General features: G+C 37.0%; 1 protein-coding gene across 1 annotated transcript in view; it reads left to right on the plus strand.

Annotated features, from left to right (window-relative positions):
• The window catches only part of ALS2 (alsin Rho guanine nucleotide exchange factor ALS2), a 60,593-nt gene extending 46,075 nt beyond the window's left edge, over window positions 1-14,518 (plus strand). The window contains exons 24-33 of the mRNA XM_008687366.1: window positions 791-958; window positions 4,663-4,780; window positions 5,542-5,699; window positions 7,780-7,902; window positions 8,611-8,787; window positions 9,639-9,684; window positions 9,911-9,972; window positions 10,533-10,682; window positions 10,900-10,996; window positions 12,974-14,518. Of these exons, the coding sequence (XP_008685588.1) occupies window positions 791-958; window positions 4,663-4,780; window positions 5,542-5,699; window positions 7,780-7,902; window positions 8,611-8,787; window positions 9,639-9,684; window positions 9,911-9,972; window positions 10,533-10,682; window positions 10,900-10,996; window positions 12,974-13,012 (1,138 nt within the window). The 3' untranslated portion in view covers window positions 13,013-14,518. The remainder of the gene's footprint in view (window positions 1-790; window positions 959-4,662; window positions 4,781-5,541; window positions 5,700-7,779; window positions 7,903-8,610; window positions 8,788-9,638; window positions 9,685-9,910; window positions 9,973-10,532; window positions 10,683-10,899; window positions 10,997-12,973) is intronic.
• The last annotated feature ends 212 nt before the right edge of the window (window positions 14,519-14,730 follow it).

A 14,730-nucleotide genomic window follows, 5' to 3' on the forward strand; every position in this document is an offset into this window, starting at 1 on the left:
TTAATGCAAAACAAATTTTTGAAGTCATTTTTTAACAAAGTGTAACTTCCTTGTATTGCCAACTGCTGCTGTTATACATAATCTATAGTCTTGGTTTAGATTATAGCCTCAGAGCATAGATGTTTAAAATAAAAGTTCTGTGTGGGGGATTAATTTTACTATTAATGGTGCAGATATCCAAATTGATTTAAAGAGAACATTCTTAAATGGAATCCCTACACAACTTGATTTTGAAAAGTAAAGGCCAAACCTATGTATACTCTGCATATGTGGGAAGGAAAACAAAATCTGTATCTCTAAGTGTATTATGTTCTTCCTCCATGTTTTTGGCATGTATCTCTTTTCCTTTATTGATTCCAGCATTAACTTTGTTTCTGTATTTTGGTAGCTTCTCCAATTCTTTGTTCTGATGGACACCTGATATATTTTTAGAACCCAGTATTATATAATGCATTTTACAATTCTCATTATGAGATGTGCAAAGTGCAGGAAGTCCTTGCTTTAACAGAAATCAATTTTACAAAATCAATTTTGTGGAAATGTAGAAAGCAAAGGAGTCGATTCTGATGTGCTTCATACTTAACTGTTTATACACTTTAGTATCCGATAGACGCTAAGTAGCTTAAAATCATTTCTTTAAAATTTTCATTCAGTGTTTATAAAATAGAACCACTGCCAGTCTCGGCAGTTTTGTTACAGAAGCATTCCCAGTTGTATATTAGAAAGTTTCTGTTCTTCAGGATTTTTGCACAAAAGAAGTGATTAATAAAACTTGCTGCGGCTTTATTAGCAGGAAGCTGGGAAACCTGGCAGTGTCAGCTGATGAAAAGTGGAAAGCAGTATTTGATGAATGTTGGCGTCAACTGGGCTGTGAGAACCCAGGCCAAGGGGAAGTTTGGAAAGCATGGGACAATATTGCTGTGGCCCTGACCACCAGTCGGCGCCAACACAGAGACAGGTGAGTGAATGCCTGCGCAGCATAGGGCAGAGTGTTATAGGAAGTTGAAACTTAACAAGTAGTCAAGGCTTGCCATATTGAACTTGAAAATATAATTTTAAAGTCAATGATGTACTTCTGTTTCTGGGTAATATGGGAAAAATACACCTCCCTTTATCTTCTACTGAACTCAACTATAAAACCCAGGCAGAATACATGGGCAGCTGTTCTGTAAAGAAGATATCAGCTAGTGTATTGAGGAAGAACACCTGAATTCAAAGTACCATCGAACCAGTTATAAGTTGTTTTTGTTTTTGTTTTTAGTTGCAAGTTTTTTAACGTCAATATCCCTCAGCCTGAACTCAGTGTAACCCGAAACCTTGAAGTAAGCACTGTGGTATATAGAAAGAGCTTCAGAAATAACCCTCTGCTTCTGGCTCAAGATGCAAAAAAGAGACTCTTAAAGCTCAGATATTGTGGGGGAGATACACTGTGTTCTTTCTGTGTTTTTCCTTCATTTTTGCAGGCTTCAGCCTCCACGTACTTCTGTGGCAGGGTGGCAATGGCATTTGCTAGAGCAGCCAGGAACAGGAAAAACTCTTGTAGGAGTAGAAACTTCTTCCTCTGTTGGTGGATCCTCAGGTCTAGTAGTCATGGCCAAATCCCATTGCTTTTTTGGCCTCTCTATCCTGCCACTGCTTGGCCCTAGATGTGGCGTGTTCACAGAAGTGGGCCGTTTCTGGCCTGAGGATCTAATAGGAGACCCAGAAAATGCAGGTGAGGTAATGGAGAGAGAAGAGCTCTAGAAAGCGACCCTATAAGGTTGTTTATGAACTCCTGGGCTCACCCTAGACCTGCACTTGGGTGGATTTGGTCCTAATTCACATACCAAATACTTTGAGAACTGAGCTAATAGGTAGACTTCCACCCAGGTCCCAGACTGACCACTGAGTGATATGCTCACAGACCTAAATAGGACTGCAAAAGCTTTGAGAAGTGAACTGACATTGAAACCACTGCTCACAGAAGGCTGAAACAAAACTATCAGCTGTTTCAGATGTTTCCAAGATCAACTACATGTTCAGTGATCCACTAGAGGGACTCACAAGACTGGGTGTCATATAGGTAAGAGTTACTATAGCAACACAGTGAGGATCTATAGTCAGATCATAAGAGAAGACCCCAGGCAGAGTCTGGAGGATTCCATGGGCAAGTTTCCCACGCTCTCTCCCTTCTGTGAGGGGTCCCACAGAACACACTATCCCCCCAGCAGTAAAATGCAGCCGTTCTGCCCGGGGAAGCCCATTAGGGACTCAGTGCCTATGGTTTTTATTGGGGGCTAGTCACATAAACACTCTGTGCTTAGCAACTGTCAGAATTCCACAGTCCCAGAAGGAAAATAGATAGTCACCATAAATCACATTGTTAGCCTAGTTGTGGACAGCAAAATACGCTTATTAGCTAGGGAATATTTCATGTCAGTATAGGGAACTTTTAGGAAGCCGACTTTAGAAGCCAATCCTTCTAAAGATAATAGTTTCAAGCCTACTATGTTTATCAACATTCTTTTTTAAAATTTTTATTTAAATTTAATTAACATAGTGTATCATTAGTTTCAGAGGTAGAGTTCAGAGATTCAGAGTTGCATATAACACCCAGTGCTCATTATATCACGTGCCCTCCTTAATGCCCATCATCCAGTTATCCCATCCCCCAAGCAACCTCCCCTCCAGCAATCCTCAGTTTGTTCCCTGTAGTTAGGAGTCTCTTACGGTTTGTCTCCCTCTCTGATTTCATCTTATTTTTCCCTCCCTTCCCCTACCCTGTCAATGTTCTTCATAGGACAAAAACAAGACCCGAAGTGTCATAACATAATACTCAGAAATGTCCAGAATATAAACAAAATTCCTTGGTAATCAAAGAACCACCATCTCATTTTGGGAAAGACAATCCATACATACCAATGGCTTCCCAACATAAATTTTGAAATTATGACTAGAACTTTAAAGGAGCTATTATAAAAATGCTCAAATAAGCAATCACAAACACCCTTGAAACAACTATTAAAATTGAAAGTATCAGCAAAGAAAAAGAAGATATAAAGGAGAACCAAATCAAATTTTAGAATTAAGAAATCTAATAACCAAATAAAATCACTGGGTGAACTCAGTAGCAGAATAGAGATGACAGTCAGTGAACATGAGACTAGATTAATAGAAATTATCCACACTGAACAATAGAGAGAAAATACATGGGGAAAAAAAAAAGGAACAGAGCTCTAAGGACCTGAGAGTCTAATATTTGTGTCCTTGGAATCCCAGAAGGAGAGGAGAAAAAATATGGGGATGCAAAAATATTTGAAGAAATAATGGTTGAAATTTTCCCAAATTTGGTGAAAGACAAATGTGCAGATTCAAGAAGCTGAGCAAACTGCATCCTGAAAAAACAGTATCTGAACAGACACCTCATAATCCAATTGAAAGACAAAGTCGGGAAAGCAGCTGGAGAAAAAGGAGGCATTACCCAGAGGGACACTGCCAGTTAAGTCCTTGCATATGTGTCATCAGCACCCTCTGGAGACTGAAAGCAAGTGGCACCACAGTTTTGAAGTACTGAAAGAAAAATTACAGATGTACCGCTTCATTTTTTTTTCTTTTCCTTATTTTCTCCCTTGTTCTCCTTTTCTCCTGCCTTTTTTTTTTTTTTTCCCCCTCTGTCTCCTTTTCTGCATATTTCCTTATTCTTTAACTTGGCCAGTAACTCCCAGAAGCATTGCTTGGCATTTGGACCCAAAGAACTTGATAATCCCTGCTGTATAGAAAGAAGTTTGGGTTCCCCCCCATATTTGGGATAAACAGGAACGGATTACAGTGTTTCATTCAGAGAGTTCATGATTTTTACCTTAAATTCTTTCTATTAGAAGAAGTGGGAACTCCTAGGATTGATGAAAGCTATGGACTTTCTCTTGTGTGTGATGCAGATGGTCAGCCTTCACTGTTAGAGCCTGTTAGTCTAAACATTGAGACTTTGGTCCTCTAGTTGACCTTGGTTAGCTGTTGTTGGATGTTTCCAAAGAATGAGAGTGAATGAACTTTTATATAATAAAACATGTTGCAACCGCAGAGGTCTTGTTTATCTAAAATAGTGTGATAATGATTGTGTACTATTTCTAATTGGTTGTAATCTAGTAATAGAATGCCATTACAAAAAATGTCTGTTGATTACTAAGTATGTATTTTATCATGGCCTCTTCATCCAGAGCTTCCCTTTACCCATTATGTACTTATCTCACCACCAGTTGTAGCATCCTCATTATCTCCTTACTTGAGCTCATTTCCCTTCTTCCTCTGCCCTTTCATGTGTTTCCATTTTTCCTCACTGCTTCCACTCTCTTTTATTCCATTTGTCTCTCATCACTGACAAGTCTGTCACCAGTTTTCTCTTCAGTCTAACATTATAGTATCTCCTAACACCATGGTTGATATTGAAGCAAAATCTTCATTAATTAATTGTAGTTGATATGAAGTAACATTAAATGACATTGGAATGACTGTTAGAAAAATCTAATAGCAGGTCAGTTACCAATTATGAGCTCATTTGGGCCAAACACTGTGCTGGGTACTCCATTTCATCCTTACTTGGTGGCAGTGTTTCATGTGCACATTGCAGTTACCTTGCTTTCTTGATATGAAATATACAGTGGGCTTTCTTTTGTCTTTTTACAGTCCGGAGACATTAAGTCGTTCACATACTCAGACACTAGAGAGTTTGGAATTCATTCCTCAGCATGTTGGTGCCTTCTCTGTGGAGAAATATGATGATATCAAGAAATATTTAATAAAGGTAGATCAAAATTACAGTGGTCTTGTGAACTAATGATGCAACTACTACAGTGTATCATTCAAATCTGCTCACAGCTTATTGGTACCCTAATCCTATCTTTGCTTTCCAGGTATTTCTTTTGTTAATTCTCTGACTACTAAAAGCGTATTTCCACGGGAATATTGCCCTATCATGATGGTAGAACTTAAATTTTAAGTTTTGTAAAGTGCTCAAGGAAGTTCTTGAGAACAAGGGTAAAAGTTTAAAATGGCTTTTTGTTAGCAACAATAGCAGACTAGAGATTGTATAAATCATGCTGCCCTCACCCCATGATGATGCTCTTTGCTTCCTTCTCAAACCCTGTAAGATTAGCTACAATTTAAAGTATGATGTACATTGATATGGGGTTGCAGGAAGCAGTATTAAGAGAAATCAAGGGAACTGAAGAGTGACTGTATTAGAGCATAATCAACTCATTATTTAGTTTGCTCAAAGGTAACCTCTCCTATTTATAGCTTAATTATATTTATCAGTATATCCAAAGCTGTTTTCCCAAGATGCTAAAAGGATTCTTTGAGTAAGATTAGGAACTCCTACTCCATATAATTTGGGTAGACTCAACACTTTCAGAGAAGTTTAAGTATTTGAATTTTCATGATCTAAAAGTTTACTCCTGCCGGTTTGAAAATTATTTATCATATATGAAATTGTTTTATTTTTTATTTGTTGATTGTTTCTGCTGTTAGTCAGTGACTGGCTTCAATGATCCTCTTCTTGTTCAGGCCTGTGACACTCCTCTGCACCCCCTGGGCAGGCTTGTGGAGACACTGGTTGCAGTTTATAGAATGACATACGTGGGTGTGGGAGCCAATCGCCGGTTATTGCAGGAGGCTGTGAAGGAGATTAAGTCTTACCTTAAGCGAATTTTCCAGCTGGTGAGGTAAGAGATCTTTCTCATTGAAGTCTGCAAGCTGTGGAATATTGCTTTATACTAATGCTTGGGTGTCTTCATCCTTAGTCTAGAGATTACAACTTTGTGAAGAATCATTAAGGTTCCTCTTCCTTGATGAAATTATTCATCAAGAAGATGATTTTTGTGCCACAGATTCTTAAATAGATTAAATAACAAAAAACATATTTTTACTTTATGCATAATAAACACAGCAAAGGAAACCATCAGCAAAACAAAAAGGCAACCTATTGAGTTGGAGAAGGTATTGGCAAATGATATATCTGATAGTGATTTGGTTAGTAATCCAAAATATATAAAGAACTTACATAGTCAACACACAAAAACCCACTAATAATCTGATTTAAAATAGACGGAGGACCAGAATAGACAGTTTCCCCAAGAAGAGATACAGACGACTGTTAGGTACCTGAAAGAATGCTTAACATCAGTAATCATCAGGAAGTGTGTGTATTCTCATAGGCTTCCATTCTAGCGGCACAGACTAAATAAAATACATAGTGTGTCAGGTGATGGTAAATGTGACAAAGAATGGGGCTGGAGGTAAGAGGCTGCTATTTTAAACAGAAGGTCCAGAAGGCCTGACTAATAAGGTAATATCTGAGCAGAGACTTTGAAAGAGATGAGAAAGCAAGCAAGTGGAACATCTTTGGAAAGAGTTTTAGGTAGGAAATTTGAAACTTGAGAAATTCAAGATCTTTTACTAGGGTTAAGCCAACAAGTAAATACTATAATGAGGTCATTATACAAAAATTTATGAATTTGTCCCGGAAAATTTCCTTATATTATTAGCTTCAAAATAGATGCGTTTGGAAATGTCTTCCGTTTCAAAGGGGCAGTGTGACCCACTAAAGACCACTGACTGGGAGTGTTTTCAGCTCTGACATTAGTTAGATGAGCATAATAAAGATAAATTTTCTGACCTTTTTTAGTTTTCCCAACTATAAAATTAGGGGCAGAGGCAGGGGCAAGGTATAAGTCTACAAAAATAGAGAAGATTGCAAACTCCCTTTAAAGAGTCAAGATTTGGGGCGCCTGGGTGATTCAGTTGGTTAAGCGACTGCCTTCGGCTCAGGTCATGATCCCGGGATCCTGGGATTGAGTCCCACATCGGGCTCCCCCTGCTCTACAGGGAGCCTGCTTCTCCCTCTCCCTCTGCCTGCCATTCCAACCCTGCTTTTGCTCTCTCTCTGTCAAATAAATAAAAATCTTAAAAAAAAAAATAGAGAGTTAAGGTTTATGTATAAAAGAGGACCATGAATTTGTGTACAGTAGAGCCTACCATTTGCATATAAGAGGTCAGAGATAAAATCTAGGGCAAATTCAAAACCTAGGGGAAAAAATCCTCAGTAACTTAGCAGCTTAATCATTTGGAAAAAGTTTTTAGCAACTTGAATTTTTGTTTTAAAGATTTTATTTGAGAGAGAGCGGGAGCGGGGAGAGTGGCGGGGCGGGGGGAGAGGGACAAGCAGACTCCATACTCAGACCGGAGCCCGAGATGGGGCTCCATCTCATGACCCTGAGATCATGACTGGAGTCTAAACCAAGAGTCAGCCATTTAACCAACTGAGCTACCCAGGTATCCCAGCAACTTGAATTAAAAAAAAAAATTAAAAATTTTACATTAATTAGATTTTCATTTTTTCTTAATGTTGAATATTTAAGTAGTTTCCAACTAATATTTGTTTATGCTGTGAGAATAATGATCTCTGCTTGAAGAGTCAATACAAATTGACCTCAGATGAGATTGGTCAGTAAGAAAAATGTTTTATATAGATAAGAATTTCTCACTCTTTAATAGCCAGACTGAAAAAAAAAAAAAAAAGCATATGAAGATTTTTTTAGTGGTATTATTCATTAGCTCCACTTTTAAGTTATCCTGTAATTACAAAGCATCAGTTAAGAATCTTAGGGAACTAAAATATTTAGTTGATAAAAGTTTGATTTCATAGGGCCTTAAATAGATGAAATAATAGAAATGCATTTTACTCTTTTTAACCGTTCTAGAGGTATGAAAAATTGTTTAATTGTATTTTCTCTTATTCCTTAGATTTTTATTTCCTGAGCTTCCTGAAGAGGGCAGCACAATTCCTCTCTCTGCTCCTCTGCCAATGGAAAGGAAATCCTTTTGCACTGGGAAGTCAGATTCCAGATCGGAATCTCCAGAGCCAGGGTAAATGGAGTTGGGTAGAGATAGTGAAGAAAGAGGTGGGTGGTCCTATCCAAAGAATCCCAAGGAAAAGTTTTCTCTAGATCTCAGTTTCCTTATTTTTAAGATAAAGTGTTTGGTGTGGTGATCTGAGGTCCCTTCTAGGTTGTATTAAGTTGCATTAGCCAAACCCCATGGAAGTGCAGTCACCAATGACGGGGTGCAAAGGCTGCTGAGCAAAGTAACATCATGCTGATCTAGAATAACCACAGAGAATCATTTTCAATAATGGAAACCAACTAGGTTTTCAGTTAGATTTTGAGTTAATGAAAAGTATTCACAGTCCAAGGTAAAACTCTGGGGCCATAGGTAAGTTTCTCATGTTAGCTCCAAATATAAAAGTAGAATAATGCTATAACTGTTTCTTTTCTTTTTCTTTCTCTTTTTTTTTTCTAAGAGAGAGAAAGAGTGTGGGGGGGTAGGGGGAGAGAGAGAATCTTAAGCTGACTCCCTGCTGAGCACAGAGCCTGACTCGGGACTGAATTTCACCACCCTAAAATCTTGACCTGAGCTGAAATCAAGTCGGACCCTTAACCGACTGAGTCACCCAGGCGCCCCTGTTATAACTGTTTCTTCACTCAGAATGTCCCATCTTTACTTTCAGCTCTAGAAACTGAAGCTCTTTAATTCTGTATTCAATTTTAATATGAATGCTTCTCCAATATTTTGTAGTTATGTGGTAACAAGTTCTGGATTACTGCTTCCTGTACTACTACCTCGGCTCTACCCACCACTGTTCATGCTCTATGCCCTGGATAATGATCGTGAGGAAGACATTTACTGGGAATGTGTTCTACGACTAAATAAGCAGGCAGATATTGCTCTTTTGGGCTTCCTTGGGGTACAGAGGTAAGTACAGTAATGAGTAGAATAAAATGGTTTTAATTTAAAATGCAAACAGTATTATCAAGGATTTGGTACTTCAGTATCTAATGGAATATATGTTTTGCAGTTTATTCACTTATTTATATATCTGTTATTTCGCAAAATAGTGATATTTAATCTTTATTTTTGAGAATTTTTGGAGTGGAGTGTAAAACTTGGTTATTCTTCTGAAGGTGTGTTTTATTTTTGTGTGTGTATATAAAAGTCTGTGTGTGTGTATAAATTTTAGCTATCCTATACTATTTTGCAGTTCCTTAAAATACGTACGTTTACAGTTTCAGAAAAAATTATATTTAGTCTTTGACATTCTTCCTTTTCTTCTTCTCTTTCTTTCCTCCCCATCCCCAATTTCTAATTTAAAAGTTTTAGAATTGCTCTTTGTTGTAGAGCATTGTTTCTCGTTATTCCAACAGAACACATAATGCTTTCTTCTGGTGCTGTGATAAAGCTGATCACCCTATCACCCAGTAATTATGTATGTGCGATCAAAAATGACCAAGCCTTAATCAGAAAGTAAATTTTTTCAGTAGGATAATTTGACAGTAAAAATACAATAAAACTGAGTGAAGGAAGGATTTTGGCTAATACTTGGTAATATCTGTAATGTATGGGGCAATTGTAGTATACATTGACAAATCCCTTAAGAGCATGATAGAAACTCTTAAATTACATCTGGAATGTTTACTGAAACTTTATCTGTGGAACAGTTATTTTAAATGGGGACAGGGAAGGCAATATAGCCATCAACTGTTTGTATGGGGATTAATCTATCATAAGTAACAACATATATTAACAGTGTGTGGATTCCATTGTAGGAAATTTTGGCCAGCGACCTTGTCAATCCTTGGAGAGAGTAAAAAGGTATAGTAAATTATAGTAAATTTTAGTTTTCTCAGTAAATATGCTTTTCTTTGATGTGGGGTATTAGAAATAGCAAAAAAAATTTCCATTTTACTTTGATAGAATAGTAGCCAAGCATGAGTTATTCACTGAAGAACCACACTCTGCCCATCAGTATCATTTATTTTTTACTGTTACTGCAGAAGACAGCTTTCCTCTTGGACCTTCATAAATTCTCTTTTTGCAGGTTTTGCCAACTACAAAAGATGCTTGTTTTGCCTCAGCCGTAGAATGTCTACAGCAGATCAGGTAATTGCTGATTTGTTGAAAAATCACATAAATCAAAGTAATAGTCTATTAAGATATTAATGAGATCTTATCTTTACCTAAGCTCTGAGTGCTCCCTTCACTCCTAGAAGGTGTCACACTCAGCTTGGAGATCAGAAAAGGCTCTTTTGAGACATTTGGCTTACCTTTTACTCTACAAGGCCGTTGTATTTTCAGAAGAGGTGGAGAGCCTACCCAGAAGTGTCTACATAATCACATCTTTGCCAAATGGAAATTAACCAAACTTGATTACTCCAGAGAAGAGCATATATAATCAGGGAATAAGGTCCTACATGGTTAAAAGGGGTAATCTTATGATGTAGTGAATTCTTCCATGTGAACCATAGATAGTTGGAGGCATCTTTTCTCAAAGAAACAAGGGATTACTGTGGTCATCCCTTCCAGCAACTCATTATGCTTGTCCAGTTTAAGACACATAAGCCTCAGGAGGGTATGTTATCAAACAATTAATATTTAATATCAAACAGTTCTATTAAGAATAATTATAGGACTTTTTTTTTTTTTTTTTTTTTTAACAACAGCACAACATTTACCCCGTCAGACAAACTTAAGGTCATCCAGCAGACTTTTGAAGAGATCTCTCAGAGTGTCCTGGCATCACTTCAGGAAGACTTTTTGTGGTCCATGGATGACTTGTTTCCTGTTTTCTTATATGTGGTGCTACGGGCCAGGTGATCAACCTTTTCTGACTTGATTATTAGGGACTCATTGTATTAATAAGTGCTTTTTCTGAATTGATGACAGTAAAATGCTCCCCCACTAGAAAAAAAGCCATTTCTCTTTACCCATTCCACTATGGTGAGCTGTTCTTTATTTTCCTTTACATAGTTTTGGAAAGAGGATGTACATATAAACAAATAATTCCATATCTTTTTCTCATTGGGGCAGGATTAGGAATTTAGGCTCTGAGGTACACCTCATTGAGGATCTAATGGACCCATATCTTCAGCATGGGGAACAGGGTATAATGTTCACCACCTTGAAGGTAAGTATGGGTAGTATTTTAATTTTTTTAATCTTAAAATCTGTCCTTAATTTACCATATTATAAATCTGTGATTAACCACTGTCATCTTTATACAGAGGTTTAATGCAAACATTAAATGCCTTTAGAGCACATCAATTGTTAATATTTTAAAATATAATATATTAAAGAAAAGTAGAATTGGTTATTCAAAATACTAAAGCAAATTACCCAATCTTCCCTATAAATTGATCATTCATATCATTAGAAATGCTTATAAAGGTAGACCATCTATATAAAATATACCTCTAGAAAAGAAACAGAAAGGATCTGTAGTGTCCAAAAAAGTACCCATCACTGGAGCTATTTAATGGAAATGAGGTAAAACAGAGAAGGCAGTATGTATATAATGAATACAAATTGCATCTTCTTTTTTCCCACATGAATTTACTATAACCAGTATGTTACAAATGAGGTTCTGTAATCTGAGTACTCTCTAGGGATTGTTGCAAGTCATTTTAGTTCCCCACCCTGATTTTTCTTAGAATTTTAGAATAATTCTGAAGTATATTGGAGGAGCAACAAATAGAAAATGGCATAAACACTTCTGAAAAAAAGGGAGAATAGACCCACTCTGCCAGTTACTAAAATATTATAGAATTAAAATAATTAAGATAGTATGTTACTGCCACAAGAATGGACATTACCCCTAACAGAAGGGATAGCCCTCATAAAGGCAGTGTTATAAAAAAAAATTTCACATGTGAAAATGGAAACATCAAACACAAAAATGGAAGAGAGAGGATTTAATAATTTAACAAATGTTAATAGAAATTTAATAAATGTTAACCATTGGGATAGCTTTTTAGCTGTTTTGGAGGGAGGGTGGAATCAAGGTAAAATCACCCACATTGCAAATTACAGATGCTTTGGGATTTTTATGTGTAGAGAAAAGAAGAGAAAGGAGAGACAGGCAAATTAAAATGAGAAAAAACCTAGAATTTAACGTCAGGCTTAGGGCTTGGGTTGGTTGTTTGAACTTTTCAACTGAAATACCATTAACATTTTCTATTAAATAGACTGAAAAGGGTGGAGAAACTGGGGAAAATATTGGCCACCTATGACTTACTCTTCATATAACATAAATACTAAAAAATGTATCTCAACATATCAGCAAGGGAGAAACAACTGATACATTTATGCTCGACCTCACTGAAAATTACAGTACTGCAGATTTAAGCAAGATGCCATTTTGTGCCTACTAAATTTGCAAGGATCTTTTAAAATTATAGCCAGTGGTGATAGGGGTATAGTGAAATCAGAATTATGTCCACATTGCCGATAATGGATTAAACAGCAGTCAGCCCTTTAGAAAACTGTTGTTGTTAACATCAATATCAACAGCATCAAAAATGTTCTTGGTGTTTGAGTAATCCTACTCCTGGATATTTATCCTGAGGAGTTGAAGAATGGAAAACATATATGGTTTGGCTGAGGTGTTCTTTGTAGTGTGAGTAACTTCCAAACCTGGATACTTCCAGAATCACCTGGGAATGCTTCTTAAAAATTCATTCCTGGAAATTCTGACTCGTTGAGTCTGGAATGATGCTTACTCTTAATTTATAGTTTCTTAAACATACTAGATTGTTCCAATTACAGTTGTTTGTATACCTTATAATGCTCAGCATATTCTAAATGTCCACAGAGTAGTGGCTTAGCCAATTAAGGTATTTCTGCTTGGTGAAGAATATTAAACAGCTTCTAAAAAATTTATTTTAGAATTAGAAGAAAGTGTGCAAAATTTTCTCTCTACTAATTTACAAGTAGGCAAAATAGACATTGGATGGGGGACTGGAAGTAAACAGGGATAAATAAAGCAACTAACTGATTTTGTTGGAGCTATTAGTGTTAATCAGACATTTCCTTTCTTTAGTCTCCTGTCCATTGCTATGTTGTTTCTTTACAAGTACATTTTAAATTGTCTTGAACTTTTTTTCAGGCATGTTACTACCAGATCCAGCGTGAGAAGCTTAACTAGGATGCACAACAGCTTGACAACTGGATTATCTGTAGGATATTTTAGCACCATCTGGTGTCTTCCTATAGTGGCAAAAAAGAATGGTGTTGAAATTAGGACGTTGTGTTATTTTGGTGGTTTTTTTCTGAGCGTTACTAATGATGATAGCCCTGAGCCCAGAAAAAAAAGACTGTATGATTTAAAGGGAGGGTTGAAAAGGAGATCGAATTCAATTAAACCAGGCCCTTTCCTATGTTAAGTCCCCCAAATATCACACATTTACTGTTTGGAAAAAGAGGACATCCCTTCCTACAGTAAAGAGTATGCCAGCTACATGAAGTTGTAAGAAGAATTCTCAGTATAGCTTCTTAAAGAAGTTAAAAAAATTTTTTTGAGTTTCGGGTTTGCCTGCAGTTACCCCAGACCCCTTTGCAAGGAGCAGATTGTACTTGAAACTATAGTAGCTGCACTATGCCTTCCTGAATTCCTTGTAGTCACGTGTGCGTCATGCTTCTTTGCGGAGGGAGGGGAAAGAGGACCTTCTAAAACTGCAGTTTTAACTTTTTCTAAGCTTTTCCACCAGGGTATTCATGATGGGAGAGGTTCTATGCAGGGACTACCATACCCTGACCCCAAACATGAAACACATCTAAATAGGAGTCTTCTGCCTCCTGACTAGAAAGAACATAGGGGTTTTGTTCTTGGATTCCTTTCAGTGCTACAGAGTGAATACACTGGAATTCAAACACTGACTCTGAGCTGCTATGGAACCTCACTCGTCCGTGTGCAAATGCTGTATTGCTAGGCCTGTGAATGAGAGCCTGAAGAGCTTTTGCATGTGGGCTGTGTTTTGGAGCAGGACTAAATTCTGGGAAATATGGAAGCAAGGAACTGCATCTATCCTTGATCTAGTGTTTTGGTTCTTCCCTGTACCTCGCACTGAACTCACCGAGGGGAAGAAAAAGGAAACAAGTTTGGCTTTTCCCATCTCAAATGTATTATAACACCTCAACATTTTAGTGTTTTGCCTTTCACCTTTTTTTTTTTAATGTCCTATTGTAAATGGTTGGTTTACACTGTACAAGTAACACTAGTAGCTGTTTTGAATAACATAGGTGCTCTTCCTCATCTCATCTCCCACACACCATGGTGAACATATGGAGTATCCTCCAGATTTGTGTTAACATCAGCAGGTGTTAATCAATTTTAAAAAAGGATCATGGTTTCTGCTCTACTTTATAATCAAGACATGTTTATTAAAATACTGTTTCGGAATGTTGGCTGTAATGTAGCAGCAATTTTCATAATAAAAGACATTCATCTCTATGAGGTTGTTTTATGATTGCAAAAGAAATGACTCAGGGGCAGCTTAAAAATTTAAAAGAAACCCAGGCTTAGTGTTTTGTTTATGTATTTAATTTATTTTTTGCCCAAATTGTAATCCATGCCTCTTTGTATTGGCCTCCGGTGTCCCTCTGGGGTTTTAGAGATCTCTGTCCTTAAAATAAACATAAATTCATAATTATAGCACCTTTGCTGACAAATTGACTTTCTCATCCTAATACCCCAAGGACAGGGGTCTTAAATCTATTATTTATTTGAGTAAAAGGCATATTTTGATAGTCACTGTTTTTTTTTCCCCCCTACTGAACAGATCCAGGGAAGGGAAGAGAGAGGATTTAAAATTCTCATTGGAACTACTACGCATTAGTTAGCTACTTCCCAGTTGTAATGTCTTT

Source organism: Ursus maritimus, unplaced genomic scaffold (genome assembly GCF_017311325.1).
Source record: "Ursus maritimus isolate PB19 unplaced genomic scaffold, ASM1731132v1 scaffold_1, whole genome shotgun sequence".
NCBI lineage: Eukaryota > Metazoa > Chordata > Mammalia > Carnivora > Ursidae > Ursus > Ursus maritimus.